The 23,342-nt window shown below is 32.9% G+C and overlaps 1 protein-coding gene and 1 long non-coding RNA gene across 2 annotated transcripts in view; one reads left to right on the top strand and one right to left on the bottom strand.

Moving 5' to 3' along the window:
- Positions 1–470: 470 nt before the first annotated feature.
- The window catches only part of LOC148616310 (uncharacterized), a 28,709-nt gene continuing 5,837 nt past the window's right edge, over positions 471–23,342 (top strand). The window contains exons 1-11 of the mRNA XM_088583219.1: positions 471–630; positions 9,019–9,117; positions 10,207–10,313; positions 10,688–10,858; positions 12,092–12,203; positions 14,123–14,206; positions 15,362–15,399; positions 17,130–17,171; positions 17,873–18,011; positions 18,756–18,876; positions 20,072–20,209. Coding sequence (XP_088439345.1) covers positions 9,031–9,117; positions 10,207–10,313; positions 10,688–10,858; positions 12,092–12,203; positions 14,123–14,206; positions 15,362–15,399; positions 17,130–17,171; positions 17,873–18,011; positions 18,756–18,876; positions 20,072–20,209 — 1,039 coding nt within the window. The 5' untranslated portion in view covers positions 471–630; positions 9,019–9,030. The remainder of the gene's footprint in view (positions 631–9,018; positions 9,118–10,206; positions 10,314–10,687; positions 10,859–12,091; positions 12,204–14,122; positions 14,207–15,361; positions 15,400–17,129; positions 17,172–17,872; positions 18,012–18,755; positions 18,877–20,071; positions 20,210–23,342) is intronic.
- Positions 796–10,715, bottom strand: LOC148616311 (uncharacterized). Its single transcript, XR_015922153.1, has 3 exons — positions 10,660–10,715; positions 5,099–5,171; positions 796–1,248 (listed from the first exon to the last, which is right to left on the bottom strand). It is a non-coding gene; the product is annotated as an uncharacterized LOC148616311 (long non-coding RNA).

The raw sequence follows: 23,342 nt of genomic DNA, 5'->3' as shown, positions 1-23,342 counted from the left end.
TAAATATGGGCAGCACATGCCAAATTTATTTTGTAAAGTTCATTCATTAGATATCACAATCTTATGTTTTCTAAAACAAAATATACTGAAATGGTAAGAATAAAATACATTGCAAAAAAACACTATAAAATAAAAAAAAAGCAAAATACTCTTTGATATGTTCATGATTTAGTTGATTTGTTAGGAAACTTCGAATATATAGACACTAGCCCTGATCTTCCTGACAGGTCAAAAAACCAAAAAAAAAGTTTAAAATATTACACTAGAACAAAAAGATTGGTGAAACAAAATTTACTCTATGCTACCCATATCATAGGATCTGTGTATTTTTTTACATGAACAGTCTCTTAACTAATATCAAGATGTTTTTGAAATTAACGAAGAAAAAAGAAGATTCGTTTGTATTTGTATTTCGTTTTGCAATTTACAATAACTTTGCATGGTTCCCTGTTTTTCTTTGACAGTATACTCTCATTCAGTACCAGTTTGTTTATAGATTCGTGATAGAAACTCCTACAATTTCTATTTTTATTTTGATCATCATGCTTATTTTAGACGGCATATAATAAATTAAAATCTTGAGCAAAATTTACTATATTCTTCATGGTATACAGCAAAGGCAATTTTCAGGTAATTTTATCTATTTTATTGCACATTTTCAGGTCTCTTCACAGTGACGAAGAGAGAGGAGTAATCTCACACTTTTGTTTTTTACTTGATGTCCATTTAATTAGTGACTTGATTTGTTGGTCTTTAGTGGCCAAAAAAGAAAAGGGAGTTAGAATAAGCATTTTCCTGGTATCTATAAATACTTCTGTATCTACGTGTATGAAATTTTATTATACTGGGTTTATACTATTCTGCCAATTTCTGGTAGTCAAAATGTTATTCGTCTGAACAAGTTCCTCATCTGGCAAGACAACGCTAATGCTATTTTAATAAATGAAATTCAGATACTTTACTTTCTGTATATTATGTCATATTTTTGTCTTTGTTTAATTATAAAACCATTGAATGAAAATCAGATTTGTTCCCATTCTACCTAAATAAATTGGCAGAATGGGAACAAAGATGGAAAATGAGCTTCCATCCCGAGAAGTGCAATGTTCTGTCAATCTCAAGAAAGAAACGGCATATTCAGAACAGCTATTTCCTCCATGGTCATGAACTGGAGCACGTAACAACTGCGAAATATCTAGGTGTTTCTATAACATCAGATATGAAGTGGAACCAGCACATATCAAACATCTGCAAGAAAGCAAACAACACTCTTGTTAAGACGAAATCTTAACATCAGAAATGCCAACATCAAGGAGAAAGCTTACCAGTCATTAGTTAGACCAACCATGCAATACGCATGCACAACCTGGGACCCATACTTGAAAGAGGACAAACACCGGATTGAAATGGTCCAGTGTAGAGCGACCAGATATGTATCGAACAGATACCACAACACTTCTTCAGTTACCAACATGCTAGAAGATCTGAAATGGCCAACACTAGAACGTAGGAGGAGAGCTAGACTCGTACTAATTGACAAACTGGCAAATGGTCTGTTGAAAATCGACGCGACCAACAGATTGAGCAGTCCAGCAAGACTCAGTCGAAATATGGGCCTGCACTCCTACCAATTGCCATCATGCAACACAGTACTGAGGAAAGGGTCATTCTACCCAAGAACCATCGAGGACTGGAATGCTCTGCCCACTGACATTGCCTCTGCCAAGAGTCTTGAATCTTTCATGGCTCATTTACTTGATTAAATTAATCAAATTGTTTTTACTTGCACAGTTAATGGTACAGCACACTTTGTTAATTTTTCTTTTAATGGCTACTAAAAGTAAAATAGGGCATTGCGCACTAAAAGTGACAGTGACAGTATCATCAGTAATTGATGGCGGTCGTGAACTGGTAGAAGTAGAAGATGTCAACCGCCACTGTTGTCACAGGTACCCTACTTCCGGTGCAGAGATTTAACAAGTATGGGGAGCTGTATGGGATTCAATATAATTCCCATAAATAGAAATATAGTATTTGATTTATTGATGAAAATATAGTATTGCACAAAAGTGACTGTTTAGAATCTATTTTTGAAATGTGACATACATGTATTTACATGTATATGTGGGAAATTCAACCATAATTTTTTCTTCATTTTGGAGATATCAGTAAATATTCAAATATCCCAAATTAGCTTAATTTTGTTAATCAGGCTTTTCATAGTTTTTTTGTGTGTAATAAGAAAGTTTTATGGTCACATGATTGTTGCTTAGGAAGCTTTGTATATAGCAGACGATAAAGCAGTGTCTATTGATTGGTTCAACTTGTATTTTCTACATTTCTGAAAAGGATTATATAATATGGCATTAAGGGGTTTTTTGGAATACATGTTGTGTAGTTCAAAATAGTCTATGTTGAGCTTAAAACTTAAAAATTACATGGAATGCTGGCAAATAACCTTGTGTTGTTATGTGGAAACAGTCATATTTAGTGTCAGCAACCTCTGACCTAAGCACCTGCAATCAGTTCAGTACAAAAGGGATATTAATAATACACCAGAACAAGTTATACATCAGAAAAAGTTGAAATCAGTGTACAATGCAATCTTGTCTTCTGTTGGATATAAAGAAGTTTCAGTTTGTCATTATATAATGTAGTACTAGTACTTATACTGCAAGGGTCAGAAATATATGTAAACACACTCCTCAACTTTTTTACATAAAATTACATTTGTAATGTCCCCTTACAAACAGAACCTTTTACTCAAGAAGTCATGATGGCTTAAGTTGCAAATTGACAAACTTAATCTAGAGATTAGAATGTAAATTATGCTGTCTAGCATATGTCGGGGAAACACAAGAAGGTTTAAACAAACGAATGTGTGGTCATCATTCGGGAATTAATACAGTCCCTGAACCGATGCATGCAACTATTTGACGGATCGATGACTGCTGACTGATGATCGATAAACGATGACCGTTGACCAATCTGACCACAGTTTTTGTTATGTAAAATGATGGTTATCGGTTCATGTAAATGTAAAAATTTCCACTAGAATAAATCCAATATACTACCATATTGATTTTACACTAATTTTAAGATATCAAATCCATGTATTGCTGTTTTTTTTTTTTGTTGTTAAAAATAAAACAAATGTAAAATAAAAGTAATTTATTGATGTTTAAATCTATTGTATTATGTAAATATGCATACGATTGACAAACGAAACGGAATCCATTTAAATATATTGACCGCTCACTGGTCATGTGATGCAATCACCAGTTTAATGGATCGTTTTGACAGATCAAAAACTGATTGGAAACCGATCGGTGAATGACGATCGTTCACTATTTTAGTTTGCATGGATCGGTTCAGGTATTATACCACCAAAAATAGTTTATCAACATATTAATCGACAGAATCATTCAGTCCACACTATGAAAGTTTGTATTCTTGAAAAAAATACACCATCCAACAAACAGTCCTGTCTTAAGTAAAAGCTATCGTAGAAAAAGGAATACTGGATATGCTGACTAGGTACTGCAATACCTTACGGTTGCAATGACAACATCTGAAGTATAGGAAACCTTTCAAACCAATTTAAAAATAACATAAATGTGATGAATTTATTTGACAGAAATCCAAGACAGGTAAGGAGTTGTGGCCATCGCCACTATACATCACCTAAGATGCATGATGTCTCCATAGGTGGTCGTCTTCCTTTCATACAAGTACCTCTTGGACTTCATCACTTTTGAACTGGCGTCTGTTCTGTACCTCTCACTCTACTACACTCGATTTACAAAACACGTCTTGACAATCCTGTTTCTGAACCTACCTCATCATTATACAGACATGTGCCACATCATTTTGGATATCAATTTCCAAAGACTTCTCTAAACCAGTTTGTGTTAAAGGTCATGAAGAAAAACAATCATTTCTTTAACAACCATTTGTCACCAAAGGTATAGATGCAATTCATTTTGTGAACATCCTGCATCTCAAAAATGTCACAAACAATATTCCCCCATATTTCAAGGACTAAACAATACCAGTTATTTCATATTCCTATACTTCATCTATTGCATCAAAAATTTTGTATTACAAAAGGCTATTGCAGGACCTCAAGATTGAGGACTCCAAGGCTTAACCATCTGACTGTTCTTGCAAAAACTCTCCATTCAAATATGGTCCTTCGTTCCGGTCATGTCATTACAGGAGATTTACTGGTAAACATCATCAAAAATAAATCTCAGTGTAAGGACCCAAGTATCGTGAACCATGCTCCATAAATTGGAATTATAACTTTAAAGTTCTTGAGGATGCCATGGAGGTCAGTGAGTGCCAGTGGTGCAATGTACATCAGTTTACAAAGACCCTGATGTAGCTAAAGCATTGTCTACTATACATGACAAATATGTTGTTGTGCCTATAGGTAAAGCCCAAAACAACATTGTCTTTGTATGTAAATCATATTACAGATGAGATCAGTTCTAACCTCTCACAAAACTTTCCTAGAACTGTCAGATGAACAGCTCTATGACAGATTTAGAACAGTTCTAGAGCCAGCTCTTCTGACAGTTCTAGCAGAGCCTGCTTTACTAGTGGAACTGTTCTCGTAGAGCCGCTAGAATTGTTAGTGCTGGCTCTAGAACTGTTCTATGACACTTTTAGAACTGTCCTAGAGCCAGCTGTTCTGACATTCCCCTGAGAGGATAGAAGTGTCCTAGAGCTGGCTCTTCTGACATTCCCCTGAGAGGATAGAACTGTCCTAGAGCTGACTCTTCTGACAGTTCCCCTGAGAGGTTAAAATTGATCTCATCTGTACATCAGTTTATTTATTATAAGAGTTAGACACAGAAAATAATAGCAGTAATATGACCTATACTGCCACCACACTCTCCAAAGAAGAGATAGTGAAAAACAATAAATCTGTGCTATCCTCTTTTGGTCTTTCTACCAAAGGTAATGATTTTGATCTACAGTCTATGTACTAGATTCCTAAACTCCACAAGAATCTATACAGACAATGCTACATAGCTGGATCTGCAAAATTTACCACCAAACCTCTTTCAAAACTTTTAACTTCTATACTCACAGCTGTCAAAGAGGGTTTCGAGTCCTACCACAACACTTGTTACTCTCAGTGTGGTATTAATTCATTGTTGATCCTGAAAAATTCAAAAGATCTTCTGGAAACCATCAATTCAAGATTATTATCAGACTACAATAGTATTATTCCCTATGACTTTTAAACTCTTTATACTTATATTCCCCATACTCGGTTAAAATTCCAACTCAAAAACATTATACATTGTTGTTACTCTAAAAACGACTGCACACCTAGATACAAATATTGTAGTTCTTGGAAGAGATTCCTCATGTTTTGTAAAAAATAATTCCAAATCATCTTCCAATTATACTGAAGAAAATGTTTTCAAACTGCTGTAATTGTTTATTGGCAACATTTTTGTCCAGTGCAGTGGATGCGTTCGGCAATCCAATGGGAACAAATTGTGCTCCTCTATTTTGTGACCTTTTGCTTCACACTTCTGAGGCTTATTTTGTAGCTGATCTAATCCTAAAGAAGGAACATTGATGAGCTAGGTCCTTTAATCTCAGTTTCCTTTATATAGATGACACATTATCGTTAAACAATCCTAGTTTTGGGGATATGATACATCACATCTACCATAAAGAACTTGAGATAAAGGATACTACAGATGCTGTGACCAACACTTAGTCTTAGAGATTGATAGTAAAGAAAAAGTATTGACCAAATTGTACGACAAACACAATGACTTTTCATTCTATATTGTCAACTTTCCTTTCATCTGTGGCCACATTCCTTCAGCACCTGGGTATGGAGTTTTCATATCACAACTCATATGTTATCCAAAGCTTGTAACTACCAAACTTTTTGTATCACACTAGACTTCTTACAATTAGGCTTCTGGAACAGGATTTTAATGCTGCAAGATTGAGGTCATCACTACAGAAGTTTTATGGTCATCATCATGAACTCTTGGATCATTACAGTGTTGCTATCTCCACCTTGAAAACTAATTTGTCCAAAGTGTAATTGTTTTCCTTTCCTAATATGTCTACCCTGGACTTGACTTTTTATGCGCAACTTGGTGGGTTTCTAGAAAAGCAGAGGAAGAAAACCCTACCGGTGCACCTGCTGCAAGTTTATGTGGAGATTGAGCTGCTCATTTTTTGTTACTTTGTATGTATTATTTTGGTTATTTTATGTCCTTTGTTGTATGTGTCTGTTTTCCATGTCTGGTCAATTACCTGGATTACATTCTTTGATTTCCACCAGAATCTTGGTTCCCTTGATTACTTTTTCAGTGTATGAGAAATTGGTTTAGAGATTACCAGACCGAAACTTGTATTTTGAACTTTTCTTCTATTTGGGCAACTAAAAAAACTATACATTTTACAGCACCAAGGTCATTTTTATTAGACATGTTCATCAGTCTTGTAGTATTTCATTTTCACTGTATTTCTTCTGTCTAATTGCAAATTTAAAATTCCTTTACAGCTTAGTCAGGTCATAATCTTTTATTGTCTCCATCAATCAAAATTTACAGCCGTATCAGTTTAAACTTTATTTCCACACTATACAGGATTTGACCACAGGGCTTGCTCTCACTATCAAGTATGCAGCCCAACTAGTATACATATATAAACAAGAATAGCAAAACCATGAATTTATAAAGAGAATGCATATGGTGATTATGACAAAGAGATTACAACCCAACTAAGATGAAAAATGTTAGCTTGAGGCAACCCATGGGTTTTAAATGAAAAGTGGGCTGCAACTGGCCCTGAAACAACATTATTCACAGATACAACAAAAAAGTTTCCAGTATATACTCTAGTATCATAAAGTAAACTGAAATTGAAAATGAAACAAGACATACAGAGGTCAAAGAGTAATCAAGGAACCAAGGTTATAGCGATAATCAAAAGAATGTAATCCAGGGACAAAGACCATGTTTATACACAACAAAGAACATAAAGTAACTATTATCATACATACATAACAAAAGCAAATGAGCGATTCGGACTGCACTAAAGACTGTGAGCATGGACCAGATGCACCGGTAGGGCAAGCGTCCTCTGTTTTTCTAGAAACACCCGCCGAGCTGCTCATAAAAACTCAAGTCTGGGGTAGACAAAAGAGGAAAGGAAAACTATGACACATTGAACAAATCAGTTTTCATGGCGCTGATGGATACACCATAACGAGTTCATGATGACGGCCATAAAACTTTTGTAATGATGACTTCAATCTTGTAGCAACATAACCCTGCTCCAGAAGCCTATTTGTTAGAATTCTAGCGCGATATAAAAAGTCTGCATAGTCTCAGCAAGCTCTGGCATAACATTTGAGTTGTGATGTGAACACTCCATACGCAGGTGCTGATGGAATGTTGCCACAGATAAAATCAAAGTTGACAATTTTGAATGAAAAGTCATCATGTTTGTCGTAAAGTTTGGTCAGTAGTTTTCTCTTAACATTGATGTCTAAGTGTAGGTCATGATATGAGGCTGACTTTACAGTGTCTGTAGTATCCTTTATCTCAATGTATCAAATCCCCAAAATTAGGATTGTTTAAAGATAATACAACATCTATATAGCGGAAACTGAGATTAAAGGATCTAGCTATATAATGTTCTTACTTTCGGGTCAGAGCAGCTATAAAGTCAGTCTCATAAGAGTAAAGAAATAGGTTTAAAAGTAGAGGACCACAATTTTTTCCCATTGGAATGCCGATCGTTTGTTGAAAAACGCGTCCACCACACTGGACAAATATGTTGTCAATTAAAAATTCCAGCATTTTGTAAACATCTTTTTCTGTATATTTGGAAGATGATTTGGAATTATTTCTTACAAAGTATGAGGAATCTCTACCTAGAACTATATATTTGTATCTAGGTGTACCATCTTTTTGGAAAAACAATGTTGTATAATGTTTTTAAGTTGGGATTTTAACTGAGTATGTGGAATGGAAGTATACTGTGATGAAAAATCATAGTTTAAATGCTATTATATTCTGATAATAGTCTTGAACTGATTATCTTCAAAAGATCTTTAGAATTTTTCAGTATCCACATTGAATTAATACCACTATAGGAGTAACAAGTGTTGTGGTAGGACTGCAAACCATCTTTGACAGTTGTGAGTATAGAAGTTAAAAATTTTGAAACAGGTTTGGTGGTACATTTTGCAGATACAGCTATGTAACATTGTTCGTACAGATTCTTGTGGAGTTTAGGAATCCAGTACATAGATGGTAAATCACAGTCATCGTCCTTGGTAGAGAGACCCAAAGAGGATAGCACAGATTTATGGTTTTCCACAATTTCTTCTTTGGAGAGTGTAGTAGCAGTATAGGTCTTATCACTGCTATTATTTTATTGGTCTACCTCTGATAATAAACATTGGATGTAAAACGTGTTGCAGACAAAAATAATGTTGTTTTGGGCTTTGTGTGCTGGTAGGACAACATATTTGTCATGTATAGTAGACAATGTTTTTGCTACATCAGGGTCTTTGAAAACTGATAAACATTCATTGAAATAGTGAAAAAAAAGGTAAAAAAATATGCAACATGGTTAACATACTTCGGCATGATCACAACCCTCCCCTTTTATAACTGGCCACTGCAAAAAAATATTACACAACTAATTAAACCTAAAACTAAGTTCTAAAAGATCTGAGTCCCTTGTTAAAACACAATACATTAATTAATAATACATTCAAACAAACTTGTGTGATCATATATATATATATATACACAGCTGTATATATTGCATGAATTTGAAACCTTGGTAGTTTTTGGATGTCAAATAATTGTAACTTTACAGATTTTGTCTGAGACGACCTGAATTGCTCATTATCCTTAAATTATAACATACATGTACATCATCGATTTGTGAATGTATCAATGCATGTGCAATGTATATTTCACTAATAGAATAATATGCTTTTTTACTTGAATTTAGCATTAAACCAGAATGAAGTTTAAGACAGTTAGAGAGGGACAGCAGGCAGTTATTTATAACCATTTGGGAGAAGGAAGACTAGTGGAAGGTCCAAGCAGAGTATGTAACCAAGTTTTGCTATTGGACAGAATTTTATTAAGATTTATGGCATTGTCAAAACAAAGACAAAGTACATGTGCTTTCACTGAAACTGATCTTCAAAATGACCACTAATATTTGATCTTTATACAATATATGTATGAAGTACATTTTGCATCAATTTAAAAAAAAAAAGGAATTTCAGAAGACTATGTTTTTAGCTGAGTTACTGCAGTATGTATCCCTTAAATGTGATTTTGTGGTGCATTTCAATGATATTTTAATATTTTAAGTCATTTTACCAAAACTATATTGCAGATCTTTTGATCTTTATTCCTACATTCTATAAGTTTGATGACAAAAAATGAAATGAACTTAATGCTAGAATTATTAAATGGAATTCAGAAACTTTTATAAAAAGTCCTTTCAACTACTAGTATATGCAGTCTTCATCCTTTTTTTACCCCATATCATACAATGCATATATTGCATACTGATATAATGTGTGACAAATCAATATATGAAAGGAATCCTCAATACTTACTAGATCTTTGAAAATGCATTCAATATGGGTTTGTTTACTGTATTTAGGGTTAGTTGACTGAACATGCCATACATAAGATAAATTGACAGGATGTGCTGTGCACAGGGTTAGTTGACAGTAGACAGTATGTGCTGTGCATAACTAACCCAGTGTATAGCATAACCCAGTATTTTGTTTTGTAAAAACAATGAAATTTGTATTTACTGCTGGTTAAAAGGTATCTGAATTCCAATTTAATAATAATTCTAGAATTAATTAATTTGCTGTTCCTAACAATGTGATTTTTAGTTAATGTATATTATTGATCTAATAAGATAGCACTTGTTATTAATTTTTGTTATTGTTCAGTATAGCTAGTTACATGTACATGTATTTTATGGAAGAAATATTTTTTGACTGGGATAAAATTATTTGGAAGAATATTTTCTTAACTTTATTTCTTTAATAGTTGAATAACTACATGTATGTTATTTTTGTTAAGGATGATTTTTAAAATAGATATATATTACTGGTAATTTCATGAAATGTAAACATATCTACATGTACTTATATACAATGTATTTCAGGTGTTTCTTTACCGTGAAAGACTGATATTTCTTAAGCTTTACACGGCTGATTTATACCAGTATTTAGTTATCAAGGATATTGATGGCAGTGTTACACACAAGAGGGGGTAAGGCAGTAAAACATTTCAACTGTAGCTATGAAAGTACTTACAAATAAACATTACCATAAAATGTTCTAACAATCATAAATTGATAGACATGTAGATTTCAGAACAATCTTTAATCAAAATGGGTTTGCTGTTTTGAGGACAGAAGGTTCTACCACTATACTCTATCTGGATTATTTTGGATTAAAAATGTCAAAAGATACATGTCTTATAGTTATTGATTGCAATCTATAGATTTTTGGAATTTCCAATGAAACAATATACACTTTGAAAGTACAGAACTTTTTAGTTCTTGAAAATTCAATTGATTACCAATATAAACTGATTCAGTTGGAAGAAATCATACCTTAACATTAAATACTGTTTATTTCTAGGCCCTGTAAGATGTTCTGTAACCCTTTGTTATTTGAAAGTATAAAAGTTCAGGAAGCGAAAAAGATTGATGCTAATCACATGATCGTTGTTTACAAACGCTTAAAAGATTCAGATGTACAGAGAAGAATTATTCAAGGTCCGACTGTGTTTGTACCAGAAGCTGAAGAATGGTTTGTAAACAGTACTCCTTTGATCTTTTTTATAAAGGCCTAAAAATTATGTGTTTTTAGTTATGTACAATGTACCAAAATAATAAAGGGGTAGAAAATTTCACTGAAAAGGTGATAGGTTGACACTGTACAAATAAGGTACAGTAGGTTAGGTTGCCAGAACAAAAAAACACCCAAACAATATTTTCACTCTGACTCCTGAGTTTAGTTTATGTGGGTCAAGTTGTTTAAACTAAAAAAAAACAAGAAAACAAGAAATAAATAGGAATTTTTTAAACCCCAGAAGAAGGAAATTAACCAAAAAATGACAATTCCAGCATGTGTTTACTAAAGTTTTAATAGTCACTCCCTGTTCCTTTGGAGTTAAAAGCAGATTTTTTTCTTCAGCAATTGAAAAAAAAAATGTGGTAGGGTCTGTTTGAGAAATTATACTGTGGTATAGTGCTCGTCTGGTGAATAATGTTTAAAAAAAAAACAAAAACAAAAAACACAAATCTGATTTAAGCTTTAATACTTCAGTTTTAAATTGGATTTTGTTGTATTTGGATTGTCCTATCATTGATGCTGCAGTATTTTAATGCCAATTTTCATATGCGCTTAATTTTTATGCCCCTGCATGTAAATGTTGGGGTAGTGTATTGTTTTAACCTAGTCAGTCTGTCCATCTGTCTTGCATGTTTTTGCATGGTAACTTAAAAAATGCTCCTTTTGATTTTCTTTTTATTAAATTCCAATTTTTCATTTGAAAACACTTGAAGCAACTTGTGTGGTAACTCAAAATTTTTGTGATGATATTATGATCTGAATCAGCATGGTGAAACTAATCCTATTTTTTAAGTACATGTATAACATGTATAAGACTTAAAAATATTTTCATCTATATGTATTCTTCCTGCACATGCATCTATTTATAGAGGATTGATAGCAGCTAGGTGAAATTGTTTTATTTATTGTATGATGTGTCAATACAAATTTTTCTCCAAGACACAAGGATGTATCTAGGATAGTCCTAATTTGAGTGTTTTGGCTGAACAGTTGTGCCCATATGGACTTCGGGTGGGCATCAATTTCTTAGTTTGAAATTGGGTGTTGCATTTATGTCAGTCACACCACAGTTTTTCTTGTTAATGTTCAGTTTTATTTTCATAAGTTTAACATTTTGGTGTAACTGTCTTAACTTACAATCAATGCATTTTAAAGTGTTATTTACCTGCATGTAATATTTGTTTGTAGGTTACACCAGTTTAAATGGCATGGCTGTGATCAGTATGATAAGACCAGAATGATACCGGGCAAGAGTCAATTTGAACAACTAGCTGCCATACCAGATCAGTTCTATTACAATGTATGTACATGTATAGAAATAATACAAGGATGAAAGTTTTACATGGATCCGCAGATTTCCGCTTTTTTTTGTTGTTGCGATTTTGGTCATTTTTTAGATCTGTGTAAAATCGTTGAGAAAATTTTAGGGGGGAGGTCTGATTTTGATGATATTTTGCCCAATTAGCCCATTCAAATGCTTGGTTGTGACTCTGATTACATACAAATCATCAAGAAAGTAATGTCAGTAAAATCGCCCCATTTTCTGGATGATTCTCGGCATATTTTATTTGAACGTTCCTACACGGTTTTTGTAAACATTGTAAACTGGTTCTGTAGTGGATACCCTTATCGGATTCTGGTAACAATTGAATCGTGAACCAGTCTGGATTGTTGAAAAACGGAAGTTGTTATCTCTGTGGTGATAGGGTTATTCGTAAAAAGGAACCAGTTGACATTGTTCTTCGTAGGTCAACGACCTTTCTGAAAGTAAATTTCTTCAGCTATATTCAGGCGCTATACATGAAATGGGTGATAACTGAACATGAAATGATGATGAAATGAAAATTAGGATGGGACACAAGGATAGTAGGGTTGACAAATTTTGATTGCCACTAGAAAAAGAGAGGAATGGGTAGGATGGGGCAATTTAGCCTCCTGTGGCGGAGTGCAAAAGTTCCTACTCTTATCGAATACCACAGCTGGGTCCTTTAACGTGCAAGGAAAATGGCATCTTTTCCAACACAATGCACCACTATGGTTTGCGGTCGGGTTTTCTTTATTAAAGCCTGACAACCCCAGCATGTAACATGCCAGGGGTACCCCATTCTTTCACCTTGGGCACACAACCCAGTTGCTCTGTGGGCAGAGCGCCCTAGCCCTTGGCTAGGGTTCTGAGCACTATTTATTCACCTTTAGTCACGACAAGCTTAGCACTGCTGCAGGCCTATTCTTTTAGACATGTTTGATATATGTGAACATACATTGTATTTGTTTTTATTGAGTGCATGTAGTAGTAAATGGCTTAAATGTCTATGAGACAAGATTTCTAGTAGTAAATTACTGACAAAAATAAAGCAGGAGGACAAATTTCACTTTTCAACACAGAGCAGAATTCATTCACAATAGCAATCTATTATCAGGCCTGAAGTTAATGTTAATAAAATGGTACAGAACCAACACTCAAAAAACAATAACATACATGTTAAAAATTACAAAAGAACAAAAAGAGATGACAAGTTTTTGACCTCAGACAATTTTTTTTTCTCTAATACTATATGATAATATTCTACTAAAGCTATTGAGTAGTACCTGAGGTATTGGATTTAATATGATATAATGTTTAGTATTTATTACAGGTGAAGGAAGTTAGGACTGTAGATGATATAATGTTTAGTATTTATTACAGGTGAAGGAAGTTAGGACTGTAGATGATATAATGTTTAGTATTTATTACAGGTGAAGGAAGTTAGGACTGTAGATGATATAAGGTTTAGTATTTATTACAGGTGAAGGAAGTTAGGACTGTAGATGATATAATGTTTAGTATTTATTACAGGTGAAGGAAGTTAGGACTGTAGATGGTACAATGTTTAGTATTTATTACAGGTGGTTAGGACTGTAGATGGTACAATGTTTAATATTTATTACAGGTGAAGGAAGTTAGGACTGTAGATGATACAATGTTTAGTATTTATTACAGGTGGTTAGGACTGTAGATGGTACAATGTTTAATATTTATTACAGATGAAGGAAGTTAGGACTGTTGATGATACAATGTTTAGTATTTATTACAGGTGAAGGAAGTTAGGACTGTAGATGGTACAATGTTTAATATTTATTACAGGTGAAGGAAGTTAGGACTGTAGATGGTACAATGTTTGGTATTTATTAAAAGGAAGTTAGGACTGTAGATGGTACAATGTTTGGTATTTATTACAGGTGAAGGAAGTTAGGACTGTAGATGATACCATGATAACTGTTAAACTCATGATATTTTATGAGCTACAAGATGTTATGAAAATGGTAAATATGAATTGTGGTATATACTTGTAAGATTTTCACCCTTTAATCTTTAATTTATAACTGTAGGCACAAGGAAGTAGTTTCTGTGCTCATCTGACTTCCCCAGGTGTAGTCACTTTTACTTGACATGGTAGTTACACACATTTTTTTATATGGTACATGTGCAGTTTTCAGACTGACTACAGCATACATGTACTTAGAAAAAGAAGGAGTGATTTTTACCCTATTTATTAAATGAAAGTTACCCGATTATATAAAAAAAAACTGAAAGTTTACTAATTCTTGATTTCCCAAATTTTGAGTAAAAATTTGGCTGTAAAGGTTTTGCCCATTCAAAAAATATCCCTCAATTCTATTTTCAGTTTTAATTTTGAAACTACCTTTATTGATTATTTTGTAGTCTGTGTGCATTTATCTGTATGCAAATATTTTTTTGCTATGTATCACATTCACTTAGATGTCTGATGTGCACATATTTTTCTGACACATTATAGTCTCTTCCTCTTCCAGGGAAACACCAGATTGATATTTCAGTGATAGTTAAATTAAAAGATAGAAAATGTATATCCTTGTAAAACAAGACTAACTATGCACAACAGATGCATTTTCTAAAGAAACATAATATATTTTAATCTGCTATTTATATATTTGAACAGATAGAATTTCTTTATTCACATGGCTAGATATTTATTGATGTTCTCCACAACAAAGATGCAAAAAATGCTATTACTTGACGGGGAGACATATTGTTTTTTGTCCTGTCTGTCTGTCTGTCACACTTTTGTAAACTAATTCATAGGAAACTACTGCGTAAAATTTCATTTTAATTTGTAGGTAGTTAGGACATGATAAATAGTTCTGCATATTACCTAGAATGGATGTTTGATTTAATTTTGTGGGTTATAGTCATTTGAACTTTGTAAATTGTGAGACATACACTTTGTAGGCAAAGCAAACACTAATTCTTTTTGTCTGTCAGTCTGTACTTTTGACATGTTAAAAAAGAAGTGCTCACTAAAATAGTATTTTGAACATTGTATACTTGTAGACATGAAGGAGATGCTAGGCTTGGTTTTGACCTTGTTTAAGAAAACTTTATGTAAGTTGCACAATAAAGAAATTTTTTTAATGAAATGCACTAATTTTGATTTACAGTTAGATACTACCCAGGATCCTATAGCAGACATGATCAAGTAAGTATCTCTACAGAATTAAGCCAACAGAGGCAAACAATTTTGATTGTGATTTCGTTATGGTGTATCCATCTGCACCATGAAAACTGATTAATTCAATGGGTCATAGTTTTCCTCTTCTCGTTTGTCTACCCAGGACTTGACTTTTTATGAGCAACTCGGCGGGTGTTTCTAGAAAAGCAGAAGATGCTTACCCCACTGGTGCACCTGTTCCATGCTCCCAGTTTTTAGTGGAGTCCGAGTTGCTCATTTGCTTTTGTTACTTTGTATGTATGATTTTAGTCACTTTATGTTCTTTGTTGTGTATGTCTGTTTTCCATGTCTGGTTATTGTCTGGATTGCATTCTTTTGATTACCGCTATAACCTTGGTTCCCTTGATTACTCTTTGATTTTAGATTTAATCCATAATATTCTTTAAAAATAAACCTGATATCAGCCATTCATATGAAAAATTCTATGTATGAAGAAAACTGCTTGTAGAAGATATATTATTCTGAAATGTCACTATGTAGCATGATGATAAATTATTGATTTCCTGTATAATTTTCCTTTAAAATATTCTTTATGCTCACAAATTTTCAACAGATACTGTAAACAAATTAATTTTCACAGGGTACTAATTTTCACTATTTTTGTGATGGCCTGAAGAATGTGAAAATATATTCAAACTACTTAGCCTTTTGACCGTTGTATTATGGTTTCCACAATTTTGAATAGAAACATCATTTTGTGTAAGGGTCATATCATTCAATGCAATCAGGTATGAATTTACACTAGGTCTATAATAAAACGTATACAGTAAAAGCATTTGGATAATAATTTCTAAATTCATAATCTTATTTACATAATGATTTTATCATTGGCCATAGAGTGTCTGTCACATCAAAGAATCGATATCAATACTGTGCAAACATTCTATTAACAAAAACAAAGATGTAAGTGTCAAACACACTAAAGGTAATCACCGATAAAAGATTACCGTTAAATACACAAGCTAAGAACTGTCAATAAAAAGTTATTCGTAAACATGCAATTAAAGTGTCTAAAGTTAATCCCTACAATAAGCTACGGCTTGAGCAATTAAGTAAGTTCTCTTAAGTTTTTAATAAGAATATACTATTAGATTAAAATGGCCAGAAGAAACTATACATGTGGACTTGTCAATTTGTTTATGTTCTATTAACAGCCACTATTAATTTATCTTAATTTATTGAAATATTAACAGTAAAATAACTGATCAAAATTGGAACCATGCACAGCCGAGGCTATTGAAAATCTTTATTTTTCAATCTTGAAAATCGTGAAAATTAATACCTGCGAATATGTTGACTTTTCACAAACAGCGAAAATTAGCTGCCGTGAAATTGATACGTTTACAGTATCCTTCTGCATGAATTCTGCCCAGTATCCTTTAATTGGTATGAAATTAAAAAATGTGACATGCAATACTTATTTCTTAGTGCATCAGTTTTGAATCTAGGTCATGGGGATGCAAAATGAGTTGTCTTTTGTGATTACAGTAATTTTAAACAACAAAATATGTAAAGTCAAGTCCTGACCATTATTTGACCGAGTAGGTGATATAAAATCATGACAGGAACCACTAATAACTCAATCAGTACACTTTCAAATAAATATTGAGAATTCTATTCCATTTAAAATAATTTAGTCATATTTGATATTGTTCAATATTGCAAATATATGTACATCCAATTTATATTTATTTCAGTGCTGTGTGTTCAGATGTGATTGCCTTTGCTGGAAAAATAACGTATGTACTGATACTCACTTAGTGTTTCTATGTGTCATTTAATTATTACAACTTCCTGTCTGATCAAAGAACTTGTGAAGGTATAATTGTGTCATTTTACCAAAAAAAATCATGAACAGTTAGTTTAGATTTGTGATGCTTGATAAAAAATTTCACATGATAGCATTACTCCTGTTTGCTGTACATTTTGTTATGTGTTTGTAAATCACGTACAACTTCTTGTCAGCATTGAGGGTATTGAATATTACACAAAATATTAACTCTAACATTTAGTGCACCACTTGGCATCCACAAAAATTAGAACTTGCAAATGTTTTGTTATACTGTGGAAGTATTTTTATTTGTGGGTACCAATTTTTGTGTTTTAGGGGAAAATGATTAGTTCTTAGATTCTTGATTTCATGGATATGACAACTCTTTCATACAAATGAATGGTAAAATATCTCCTTTTTGTTGGAACAAAATTTCATGGTTTACCAAACCCACGGAAATTGTGTAAATCTATATCCCTGGAACAATAATACAGTACTCCTTTTCCTCCAAATTGCTAAATATTACCTCAGACAAGTGGTAAGTCCTTTAAGTCTAATCCGAATATTTTGTACAATAAAAGTTGTTCTACTGAATACTGTTTCCTGTAGAAAAAAACAATGTATTGTTGTTGTATCTGTAATTGTCCATTTTATAATTTAAACATAAAGGTTTGAAGAGTTTTTAAAACAGACCCAGGGATTAAGTGAGTTGAAGTCCTATACATCATTAGTGCAGAGAGCTGACAGAATAGGGTATACAATACAGAAAGTTGTCTTTAGAGGATATCATGCCAGCCAACAGCTTCAGGTATTGTTGTTAAAAAGATGTTTGCAAATTTATTAAACCCCCTAGGTATATAGTGATAGGGGTTCCTGTCCTCCATCCATTTGTATTTCCTTCTGTTACACAGAGGTGTTTACATTCATTACTCCTCCTATACTACTGAATGAAATTAAATGAAACTTTTACAGAATCTTTAGTGGTATTCTTATGATTGATAGAAATCTCAAGTCAGTTAGTTTACCTTCCAGATTTAATTAATGGATGGAAATTTTGTAACTGATTATCTCTCGAAATCAATTGTCATGCACTCTACATGTAAACTTATGGGTACTGTTTTTCTTCTTATACATCAAAACTTTAACAATATCTCATAAACAAGTACAGTTTTCTTCATTTTTAATCAATTGATCAACATTACCACTTTCAGTGGGATTGATCCTTAGGAGTAGTAATATGAAATAGCTTAGATTGGTTTTGTGGCCTGCATATGAAAAATAAAAGTGAATTTAGTGTGTTGTTAACATGCTTATATCAGACCCTAGTGCCACAAAACTTTAAAATTACTGAAGTCTGAGAAAATTCTTAACTGTTTGTGACGTCATCGATTTCAAAGAAGTTACCATGGAAGTTAAGAATATCCTCAGACTTAAGTATGTTTTTACTTTTGTGGTGCCGGGCCTGGTCCTGTCTGATATTTATACAAAACTGCTACTTACAAAGAGAGTCAATAACTGGTTCACAAAGCTAAATATGAATTTTTGACTGTAGGCTATGCAGAGTAGTGCAATAGAGTCAAGAACACAGTTAAGATTAAATGTAGAAATAGAGGCACAAAAACAGAAACTGGCAGATCTTAAAGTAACTAAAGAGCAGGAGAGGGCAAAGTTAGGTAAGATTTTAAAATCATAAAGGTAATAGAATATTGTTTAATTGTTCTTCCTCTTGCTGGATATGATGTTCAATCAGGTAGCATGGAGAGAGTCTTTTAAGTAGCAGGAACTTCTCACTCATACAAAGCACACAAGTTCACCTTTTGTGAATTTTTTGCTGCTTATTTTTGTGTGTTTTTATTTTTTTTGTCTTTCTTGTTGTTTTTTGTCAGTTTATATGTTCTCAAACATGTTTTTGTCCATGGATAATTCTGTCTTTGATACCCTCCTTTTTATTCACACTTAAAAATTTTTGCTTTGTTTTTCTTATTAAAAGATCTGTTATTTCTTTTGCTGTTGGTGATATTGTATTCATTTTAAGGAATAAAGGCGTTCGGACCTCTTTTGTGAGCTTATCAGTTTAATGGTTCATAGGCAATAAGTGTTCCCATAGTATTTTGCCCCAATCCTTACCTATATTACTAATTTGATTTTCATGCACTTTACACAGTGGTAGGTCACAATATTATGTACATTGTATATGGTGATGTTAAAATTAGCAGGAATTGAATTTTTTAAATAGTTTTATAAAATATAAGGCCATGAAAATAGAATTTATAACAAAATATTAATAGTTTTAGGGCAAAAGGTTTGTAAGCATTCTCTGTAGTTATTAGGCCCTATTGGCAACTCTTGTCTTTAATATATAAGCAGCTATCACCAAAGGTGACTTGATTTGCTTTTCATCCATCCATCAGTCCAGGATATCAGTTTTTCACACTTTTTTTCATCATGCTTGCAGATATATATTTGATATTTGGTACATCGCTTAACCATAACAGGTTACACATCAAGTTCAAATTTGTTTTGGTTTGTTGATTTTTTGCTAACTTATGGCCTTTGGATTTAGAAAACTAATACAAAAACTCAGTTTTCCACACTTTTTTTTGGTCATGCTTGCCAATATAAATTTGATATTTGGTACATTGTTATACCATGACAAGTTACAGATCATGTTTGATTTTTGTTCTAGTCCTTTGATTATTGTAATGAGTAATGGTCTTAGGGTTTTGGAAATGAGTATAGACTCAGTTTCCTGCACTTTTCTTACCAAGTACAGATCTTTTCAACAGATTTTTTCCAGCAGGGCACTTTGTATTGCCATGCAAAACTCTCAGAATAATCTTTAATTTCATAATTCATATCTATAAATAGCTCAGGAGATGGAGAAAGAGAAACAGGAACACAAACAGAAGATCTCAGAGACAAAACAAGCACATGATCTTGAGATGAAATCAATGCAGAATCAACAAAGGTTACAGATCAGATCATTGATGACTAAAGCAAAGATAGGTAGGAGGTCATTTAAATTATTAAATAGATAGCAGTGATTTATCAAATGTTCCTTGGGTAATAAAATTTGATTAACCAATTGTATGATAAATTCTGTAATTTCACTCTCCAACTTTCTCCTGCCAAAACATCATAACAAGAGCATCAATCTTCAGATCATAAAATTTTTAATTTATTATCGAATGTACCAGTAAATTTTGAAGAAGATCTATATAATAGTTAGGATAAACAATTAGTTTAGGTGAATAACCAAAATACAATTACTTTTGCCAAAGAATACACTCATTAAATCTGGGTGTTCTTGGCTTAGGCATTTGTGATCATATTTTTGATTCTTCACTCTTTCCACTTACTTATCCTGCAAAAGCATGTATAATACACATATATTATGTCAAACTAGTAGTAACCCAACAGGCAAAACCTGGAAACCTTCTAGATTACAGAGGTGTAACACCCAAATCTTATTTGACACTGCAGTTGTAACAAACACTTTAGTTTGAACTTGTGTTAATTACTGAACTTTTCCATGTATTCCACGCATTTTTGTAATTCAGTCACCTCCTTCGTGACAAGGGAGACTGACGAAAAAAGTTAATTTCCGTGTAAAACATGCATTGGGAAGCAAGTAAAAATCTTCAGCAGAAGACCACACTGAGATGAAAAGATTCCAGTTACTTCCCTGAAATGCATACCCTTTCATCTTAATCTTATAACTAAAAGCATTTTTTAAATGTTCCCCTATGTTTGAAAAAAGTACTCTGATGTATTGGATCCAATGAATGAGTTGGCTGAAATGTTCACATTTCCTGTTTGCATGCAAATCAGGTTTTTCATGAATATACAATGGGGGTGAAGCTTGTATATTGATATTTGTCTGGAAACAATTCATCAAGTGGATTAAAAGATTAGTTGACAATTGTTTTCACCTTTGAAATTGATCTTTTGTTATTTAGTAATAAGATAACAAAGGACCTGAAGACAGATTGGCACTCCCGTTATTATGTATTTGATGAGAAAGATATATGAAGCTTGTCATGGATTTTCGTTCTAACTATGAAATACAAAATGTACATGGAAATGGTATTGATGGATAAAATCATTGATCCGGAAATGGTCAAAAATGCCGGTCATTGTCCGACAAATTTTGCAAATGACCGACGACAATTTTCCAATATCGGACATAATAAATTGTCAACCCTTATATTATGTATAAATTACAGTCTGCGTGGTTTTATTAGTATATAAACATTCTGTCTACCAGTCTCCTAATTGTTTATTGGAAATTAATGGACAGATGTCTTTCAATTTTAGCCGATGTGCACCCACCTGTGACTGTGATTTACCTGTAACTGATTAGTTGATAGCATAATTGAATTATGCAGTCCATTGCCTATATGAATTAATTGAAGTAACTCGGAGAATCTTCATACATTTATTATTTAAGAAAAAAGATTGACAAGTCCGCCATTTTCCCGCCGATCTTTCAGAGGTAACAAAAGCACATGGAACTGAAACTTCGAATCAGTCGTTTTAACACAGAAGTCAACAGACCATTTAAATCAATAGACAAAATGTGTTCGCAATTTTCTTTTATGAATAATCAACATTTTTTTCATCACTCGGAAGTTTTCGGTTGTTTGCCTATGTGATGAAAAAGTCCGAGATGTATAATGTTTTGTTTACATGTTGGAACGTCCACATGTGGTCGAAACCAAACTCGTTCACTTGCTTTGATATTTTGTAATAGACAGAGTATGTGATGAAATAACACACTTTCCAATATTTATCTTAAAATAACTACATACAAAGTTTATTTTCGATCTGAGCATGTAAAAAGACTGACAAAAACGTCAGTTGAAGTTTAATAAAATGTCCGGCATGGGCTGTCAAAAGTTCTGGACCCTTGGATAAAACAATTATTAAATAGCATTAAAACTTTATTTGTTATTTCAAATAAAACTGTACTTAACAATACAACATGGCTTGATGTTGATTTTTGTTGAAACTTCGGTTCAGATTCCCAAAATGTCTGCAGAAGAAAGCTAGAAACTCATTGTTTTGTTGTATACAGCACACCCACTCCTGGAACAAAGAAAAAATGTGCAGAAGAATACAGTAGTTACTGAGTAAAATAGCTGTTTTTTTAAATTTGTTGACAAGAATTGTAGGTACTGCATGTCATACTAACAAAATTTATTGATACTGCTCCAGTATTGTCTGTCATACTAGGCACTATGCCCCAGGATCAATATGTATGTTGATTTTCACTCTTTTAACTTGATTAAGTCTGTGGTGGTGCACATTCTGATTTACACACTGCATATGATATACTGATGGTACATTGTTTCTAGTGAATATTCAAACAAAACAAACAATTTATAAGAAGAAGAGGAATAATATGAAAAAGTATTGGAAACATCTTGTATTTTCTCACTACACATCTAATTAAATATTATATCTGTGTTTAAGAGAGTATGTTCATTTTACTTTATGGGCAAGACTTCTTGTACTCATTAAGAACTAAATATGACATTGACCTTTTATCTCTTTTATGAAACTCTTCTTTGTTTTTACCTGCATCACAAATGGTGAAAATAGGCATTAGCTGTCCATCTATCTACCTGTCACATTTAGAGGGAATGTGTTTGAGATATAACTCTTTTATATTTGAAGCTTTGTGGACATCCATCTGTAGTTTTACAGTCGCAAATTGAGTTTTTCTTGGGGACATGTAGTGGAGCCAGGTAAATGGTTATTTGCGATGGTAAAACTATAGATTGTTGTCCACAGAGCTTTAAATACAAAATGGTTATCTCTATGCAAATTTAATCTTCTAAATGAGGTGTGAAGCATGAAATCTTATTTCTAATTCTTTTAATCAGGGTCCTCCATGACCCCCATTTACCACTTTACAACATCCTACTGTAAAGAAAATATTTTATAAAAAGCCATGGAGGTTTGGGTTTGACTTAAGATTTAGTAATCTTGTTTCATAGGGAATCAAAGTAAGGTCATTTGGAAGTAAAACAATTCATTTAATTACTATGAATACTCTACAGTAACATTAAAATCTTCTTTGTAAACTAGCACATCTGCCATTTTTATTGTTATGCAAATTATCTTGACCATAATA

This window comes from Perna viridis, chromosome 5 (assembly GCF_037379345.1).
Source record: "Perna viridis isolate PV_CMFRI_1.1 ecotype Kerala chromosome 5, ASM3737934v1, whole genome shotgun sequence".
Taxonomy (NCBI): domain Eukaryota; kingdom Metazoa; phylum Mollusca; class Bivalvia; order Mytilida; family Mytilidae; genus Perna; species Perna viridis.
Note: the sequence above shows the minus strand (reverse complement) of the source record. Positions and strands in the feature narration are given on the sequence as shown.